The sequence below is a fragment of the Myotis myotis genome, unplaced genomic scaffold (assembly GCF_014108235.1).
Source record: "Myotis myotis isolate mMyoMyo1 unplaced genomic scaffold, mMyoMyo1.p scaffold_m19_p_9, whole genome shotgun sequence".
Taxonomy (NCBI): Eukaryota; Metazoa; Chordata; class Mammalia; order Chiroptera; family Vespertilionidae; genus Myotis; species Myotis myotis.
The window spans coordinates 55,981,175-55,988,716 of record NW_023416401.1 but is presented as its reverse complement, the minus strand read 5'-3'; the positions used below and the strand labels follow the sequence as shown (position 1 = coordinate 55,988,716).

Sequence of the window (7,542 nt, the reverse complement as noted above, 5' to 3'; positions counted from 1 at the left end):
TTCATTCTTAAGCAAGCCAGAAGGGTCTTGTTGTGGACGGGAGCATGAAGGAAGCCCTTTTAGAACCAGACAGCCCTGACTGGTTTGGCTCGGTGGATAGAGCATCGGCCTGCGGACTGAAGGGTCCCAGGTTCGATTCCTGTCAAGGGCATGTACCTTGGTTGCGGGCACAACCCCGGTGGGGGCGGTGCAGGAGGCAGCTGATCGATGTTTCTAACTTTTTATCCTTCTCCCTTCTTCTCTGTAAAAAAATCAATAACATATATTTAAAAAAATAATAATAATAAATAAATGTTTCCCCATTCTGCCCTTTAAAAAAAAAAAGGAACCAGGCAAAGAGAAAGGAAAAAGAGAAGACACCCGGGAAGTCTCCTGTCTTCCTGGCTCCGCGCGGGCTTCATTAGACTCATAAAATCAAAGTCGGGGGAGACAGGGCCCCAGGAGGCTGATGGGGACCCAGCAGGGGAGAAGCTGGTCTCCCCTGAGGACCCACCCCCTTCTCTCATCACCATGGAGACGGAGCGGGCTGCCCTGCAGGGTTCCTGCCCACCCAGGGCCTGAGGTTGCTACAAAGGGAGGGGCAGGAGCTCAGCAGACAGTGACCAGTCTAGAAAGCTGGGGATTGGGGGGATTGTGTCTGCATCTTCCTCCCTCCCACCCCCCCGCCCCCAATCCCCAAGGCACTGAAGGACTCAGGCTAGTGTGGAATGTATCTGGCGGGTCTGAATCCCAGCTCTGCTAGCAGCTGGCTGCATGACTGTGGGAAAAACACTTCTTCTCTCAAAGCCTCCGTTCCCACATCTGTCAAAAGAAGGGGTAAAAGGAATAAAATGAACACTTGATGAAGAAAACTGTGGGATGAGGAAGAAATGAAATATGATGCACGTAGAAGAATATTTAGTGCTCAGGGAGAACATTCACTACATACTGTTTATTGAGAAAAAAAAGAGAACTTTACAAAACTGACCAGTGTGATCCCATTTCTCTTTGTTAAGAAAGCACACACTCTATTTATGTTTACCAAGAAAAGGAGCGGGGGAGGTGAAGTACTCTAAAACACTCTGCTTGTTGTCTCTAGAATGGGGACTGCAGGACATTTTTTATTATTTCTCAAATTTTGGCCAATGACCATGGATTACCTTTAAGGTCAGAATGACATGAGTAGCTATCATCTGTGTTTATTATGTAGGGGCATTGGTGTGCACGTGGTTTAAAGCCTCTTCTGCCTTCACAGTCACGCAGGGAGGGAGAGTACCCTGATTGTCCCCACTTTACAGAAGAGGAAATTGAGGTTCAGTGAGGTTAAGGGCCTTGACCAAGGTCTAACCACCGAGTGGCAGGGCTAAGATTTAAAATCACACTAAGCTACTGGACTCCCAAATTCAAGCATTTAATCATTATCGCTACCGTCTCTCAGGACAAGAAAACACTAAAGGTCCTATTTTCTTAAATGGTTCACTATGGAAAATATCGAGGAAATAAAAAATCAAAAGCAGAAGGAAAAATGTAACTTTCAGCTGTAAAATGAGTAAGTCCTGGGGGTCTGATGTACAGCATGGCAACGATAGTTAAGAATACAATATTGCATACTTGGAATTGCTAAGAGAGTAGATTTTAAGTGTCCTCACCACACACAACAAACGTATAACGACGTGAGATGCTGGACGTGTTAGCTTGGTTGTGGCAATCATTCACAATGTAAACCTACATCATATCATTATGTTGGCTTTGGCCAAGTAGCTCTCAGTTGGTTAGAGCGTCCATTTCCGGTCAGGACAAATACAGGAATCAACCAATGAATGCATAGAGACGTAGAACAACAAATCAATGTTTCTTTCTCTCCCCCTTCCCCTCTCTCTCTCTCTTAAAAAAATGAATAAAAAGAACTGAATCTCTAAAAGAAATCATTATGTTGTATGTATATATATCCTTTTATTATATAGGTCAGTTATGCCTCAATAGGACAGGAGAAAAAAAAAAGTATACTGAACTCTGTCTGATGTACCCACCACCCAGCTCCCAAGAAGTCCTTAAATGAAGGGCTGTGGGTGGGCTCAGAGAGGGGGATGGGAATGTTGCCAGAGCCTTACACACACACACACACACACACACACACACACACACACACACTCCCCACACCACACACACCTCCCAGACTCCACTTCTGGCTGCCTCTGGGGCTGTGGCCCCAATCTCGGTGGGGAACCGCAGGCAGCCGTCCTCCCCCTTTCCCGCCCCCACCCCAGTTCCTTCCTCCTTTCTAGCTTCTGGTGTAACTTGTGTTTCCCCAGCCAGCTCCTTTATAGGTCCCTAGTTCCTTGCCAAGACCTTGAGGCTTTGCCAGCTCCGGAGGGAGGACGAAGACATGGCCCGGGGCCCTGACAACACACCGAGGTGGGCAGCCCTGATGGTGCTGGCTGCCCTGGGCACAGCGGTGACGGAGACCACCAACCCTGGCATCGTGGCCAGGATCACCCAGAAGGGCCTGGACTACGGTAGGCCTTCCTTCCCTCCTCTCCCACCCCCAGGAGCATTCACTGAGCACCGGCTGTGTGCAGCCCTTTAACTCCAGTGCATGGCATGCTCACAGCTCCTTCACCCATCTGTATGAAGAAACCGAGGCAAGGAGAACTGCCCGAGATCACAGGGTCGGGCAGGAGCAGAACTGGGACCGGAGTGCGGGGCCTGGAGGACTCCAAGTCCAGGGCCCGGGCCCCCAAGGGTTTCATCTTCATGGTACCCGCCTTCCCTCTATCCAAACCTCAACTCCGGCGTGTAGGCGCTTTACTTTCTTCCCCAGCTTGCTCTCTTTTGCCTACAGATCACTGGCCCCGTCTTCAGCGTGGGCAGAGCTCAGGCAGCGAAGAGGCTGAGTGGGCAGGGGGAGGGGCAGCGGGAGCCTAGGGAGAGCCCTTCTTAATGGCACCTCCAGGGCAGGGCTTGGCGGCCATACTGTGCACACTGCCCATCTGGGTCCCGCAGGCCGCTCATCCAGCCCCAGATAGAGGAGTGCGGGGCAGGAAGCGGCTCCTGCTGACCCGCTCACCTCTGAGCGAGGAGCTTTACACACATCATCTCGTCTCATCTTCATGTCCCCCTGGGTGGGGCATACTGTTACTAGCAACGTGAACGATGAGCAAACTGAAACTTGGAGAAGGCACTGACTGGGTAGGCCAGAGGGCCGCCTGGGTTTGAGCTCTGGGCTTGTCTGATGTCCCCTAGTGGAGCTGCTCGATGCTGCCTCCCAGCGGCAGAATGATGAACTGCAGAAGAGTGGAGACATAGACCACGAAGGCAGAACCTCAGGCCCTGGTTTCCACTGCTGCATCAGGTCCCGACTCAGGGGGACCTGGTCTCTCATCCCTGAATTCCTACCCCGGCACAGGCCGGATACCTCTGCGCCCCCAGGGGAAAGGAGTACGGCCCTTCTCTGAACAGTGCTGGGTGGCCCTGAGGGCTCGCCAGGAGCAGGGGCTTGGGCTCAGCCTTTAAACCCGGAAGTCTCCAGATTCTGTCACAGCAGCCCCGTTTCCCCTTCTACTCACACCCCATGCGGAAACCACAGCGGGTTTTCTGAAATGCAGGAGACCTGCTGGTGCCCCCCTCCTACTTACACTAGTCAGTGGTTCCCTACTGCCCTCAGATGCCCTGACCCCTGGGCATGCATTCGAGACCCTTCATGACCTGGCCACTGCCGACCCACAGATCCCGGCCAGCCCACACCACTCTCCCCCACCGCCCCCGGTAGGGACAATGTGTGTGTGTTATTTACTTTTGACCCCCCAGAAGGCTCATCCCAGGGTACAGGCTCTGGGACCAGAAGGCCTGGATTCAAATCCTGCTTCATCATTTGTCAGCTGTGGGGCCACCTTTCTGAATTTCAGTTTTCTCACCTGAGAATTGGGGGTGACAATAGACCTACTTCCTAGGATTGTTCAGATTCAGTAACTTGATGCATGTCCAAGGCCCAGAACAGTGCCTGGCACAGAGAGCTTGATAGATGTTTATTATTATTATTAATTATTATTATTATTATTTACTAACTAGTTCTTGGGAAGCGCAAAACCTGGGATCCCTCATTTTACAAATTACTCCTTCTCAGGTAATTTTTGTCTTTTTATTGGTTCTTTGACCAAACAACAGGATTGGCACATGCAGAGGCCCTATAGAGACATAGTCCAAAAGCCAGAGAGATGGATACCTGTGAGGGCACAGCACAGAGCTAGGCACAGAGTAGGTGTGCAATCAATACCCATAGGATGCATGACTGGGTGTTTAGGGGTGATATTTTAGATCGGGGGTTGGCAAACCACAGCCTGCAGGCCAAATCTGGGCCAACGCAATTTTTAAAATATATTTTTATTGATTTCAGAGAGGTGGGGAGAGGGAGAGAAAGACAGAAACATCAATGATGAGAGAGAATCATTGATTGGCTGCCTCCTGCACGCCCCACACTGGGGATTGAGCTCGCAACCCAGGCATGTGCCCTTGACTGGAATTGAACCTGGGACCCTTCAGTCTGCAGGCTGATGTTCTATCCACTGAGACAAACCAGCTAGGGCCCACCGCATGTTTTTGTGGCCTAAGAACTAAAAATGACGTTTACATTTTTAAACATTGAAAAAAGCCAAAGGAAGAATAATATCTCACAACATGTGAAAATTATACAACATTGAAATTTCAATGTCCATAAAGTTGTATTGGAACACAGCCACACCCATCATTTCCATATTGTCCATGGCTGCTTTGGGCCAATAAAAGCAGAGTTGAGTGGTTATGACAGAGACAGTAATAGCCACAGAGCCAAAAATATCTACTCTCTGGCCCTTTACAGAAAACTGTAGCTTTAGACCTTTTCAATCCCACTGTCCTGCGATGGACGGGGGCCCAGGCTCCCAGGCTGTGCCCCTGACAATAACTCCTGCTCTCTCCCCTCAGCCCGCCAGCAGGGAGTGGCCACGCTGCAGAAGGAGCTGGGGAAGATGGAGATTCCCTCTTTCTCAGGGAGCTTTAAGGTCAAGTTCCTGGGGAAAGGGGAATATAGCTTCTACAGGTGAGGCCCGTCGAGCTCAATCGTCAGTAGCAGGACTTGGTAGTGTTCCGGGGCCACCAAAGCCTAGAATCACAGGGCCACAAACTCCTAAACTCAGAGTGGAGTCCCCCAAGCTTCCGCCATAAAAACTGTCTTCCAGGCGCTCACCATGACTCCCCGGGGGACGTGTCACGAACCCCAACACTCTGTGGTAGGCCCCTATATCAATTAGGATTTGTGGGGAGAGGGTTTAAGGACAGAGAACCTAATCCAATAGGACCTAAGCAGAAATTACTGGCTCACATGGCTGAGAGGTCCCTGGAGTAGTCTAGCTTCAGGTCAGCTGGAGGCGGACTCAAATGTCCTTGCACCTGTTTCTCTCTGGCCACCCCTGGGCATCACTTCCGTGGGCAGGTCTAACTCTCAGGCAGGTGTCTTCTCCAAGAGGCAAGGTGAAGTCCTGCGAGTCCTGGGGAAGGAGAGCCCCTTCTCCTGGCAACTCAAGCAAAAACCCTGAGATTCACTCTGGTGTGTCTCAGGTTATGTACAGACTCCTGAACCACGCATCGTGGTCTGAGGAATAGAATCTGCTAATTAGCTTATGCCCAGATCCTAAGCGTCACCCCCCTGAAGATGGAGGCAAAGTCAGCTTTCTTTGGAGCAACACAGAAAAGTTAAATGACAGCTCTGTTAACGCAATAAGGGGGTATGGGTGCTGGTGGAAGACCCACAATGTTCTGTAGAGAATTTTATACACCTATTCATTCAACAAATATTTTTTAAAATATATTTTTATTGATTTCAGAGAGGAAGGGAGAGGGAGAGAGAGATAGAAACATCAATAACGAGAGAGAGTCATTGATCGGCTGCCTCCTGCACGCCCCCTACTGGGGATCGAGCCCGAAACTCAAGCATGTGCCCTTGACTGGAATCGAACCTGGGACCTTCCAGTGCGTAGTCCAACACTCTATCCACTGAGCCAAACCAGCTAAGGCTCAACAAGTATTTTTGAGCACTTACTATGTGTCTGACACAGTAGGCTTTGCTACAATAGTGAAAAAAGACAGACACATCTCATCCCTTTACAGAACTTATAGTAAATTGGATAGCATTTATCTTTATTGATCGTCACGCACCATGCAAGACAGAATTTATTGTGCCCATTTTACAAATGAGGAAACTGAGGCTCAAGGATGATTAAGTGACCTGCCCAGGGTTACACAATAGTACATGTAAGAGCAGGATTCAAATACAGATTTGTCTGACTTCAAAGCTTAGCCACCCTGCCCAGTGCCCAGGGTTCCCAGGGCTGCTTTCATAGCGTCTGGGTTGGGTGGGGTGGATGGGGTGGAGGGCTTGGGCAGGAAGGATGATTCTACATGAACCACTGGCTGAGTCCTTGTGTGGGCCCCCCGAAGGCTAACAAACATTTCTTCTTCGCAGCCTGGTTATCCGTGAAGTCCAGCTGCCCAGTTCCCAGATAAGATTGTTGCCCAGCGAGGGCCTGGCTCTCTCAGTGACAGATGCCAGTGTCAAGATCAGCGGGAAATGGAAGGCACGCAAGAATTTCATGTGCGTTTCCAAGCCTGGGGTTGTTAAGTGTGTGGGTAAGCTCTTAGCGACACTTGGAAGGGATGAGAACCAGGATCCCGGGAATGCCCAGTTTTTGCCTTGCCCGTCACCACTTGTCCTCTTGGGGTTCCTGGGGGAATTTTTCACAGAAGATTCAACATAACCCTTGTTTAGTAACTGAACATGTGTCCTCATCTCAATGCAGGACACTGGCAAGGCTGAGTTAGTGCATGTGGCTTAGGATGGAAGGTGAAGTGGGACCTTTAATTTACCCCTTTAACAGTTAGCTATTGTCGTGCAACAAACATTGCTATCTCGGTGGCTTAAAACAGTTAGTCATATATTATCACTTGCACATCTATGTGTTGGCTGGGGTTCCCCTATCTAGGTTGGGCTTAGCTGAGGCGGCTCTTCTCCACCTGTACCTCTTCCTCCTCTCAGGGCCAATGGACTACCCAGAGCATGTTCTTGGCGATGCAAAAAGACAACAGGAAACATGCAGTTCCCCTTAAAGTCTAGACTCAGAACTGGCCCACGGTCACTTCTACTCATATGCCATTGGCCAAAGCAAGTCACAGGACTATACCCAGGGTCAAGTGCATGGATGCACATCCCTCCCCCCCTGCCCCCCACACACACCATAGGCAATGGGGAGGGTACAGATGCAGGAAGGGGTAAAAGATTCTGGCAAATCAACCAAACTATACCCTGAATCTAACTAAATATTGGGCTCTCACCACATTAGTGACCCTGACCACTAATGATGGCTCAGACTGACCACCACTTTAGCAACTTCTCTCCTTTGTGGGGAATCCAGGGAGGAAATGGAGGAGAGTGTGAATCTGCCCTCCCTTACGAGGACCACTGGGTCTGTCCGTTCCCTACAGCAGAATGGCTGAGGTCTTCACTTGGGCTCTTTTATATCTATCATTTCACTT

At 50.0% G+C, this 7,542-nt stretch overlaps 1 protein-coding gene across 1 annotated transcript in view; it reads left to right on the top strand.

Annotated features, from left to right (window-relative positions):
* The first annotated feature begins 2,275 nt into the window (after window positions 1–2,275).
* The window catches only part of BPI (bactericidal permeability increasing protein), a 30,804-nt gene continuing 25,537 nt past the window's right edge, over window positions 2,276–7,542 (top strand). Inside the window, exons 1-3 of the mRNA XM_036322947.1 lie at window positions 2,276–2,495; window positions 4,939–5,053; window positions 6,476–6,604. Of these exons, the coding sequence (XP_036178840.1) occupies window positions 2,366–2,495; window positions 4,939–5,053; window positions 6,476–6,604 (374 nt within the window). The 5' untranslated portion in view covers window positions 2,276–2,365. The remainder of the gene's footprint in view (window positions 2,496–4,938; window positions 5,054–6,475; window positions 6,605–7,542) is intronic.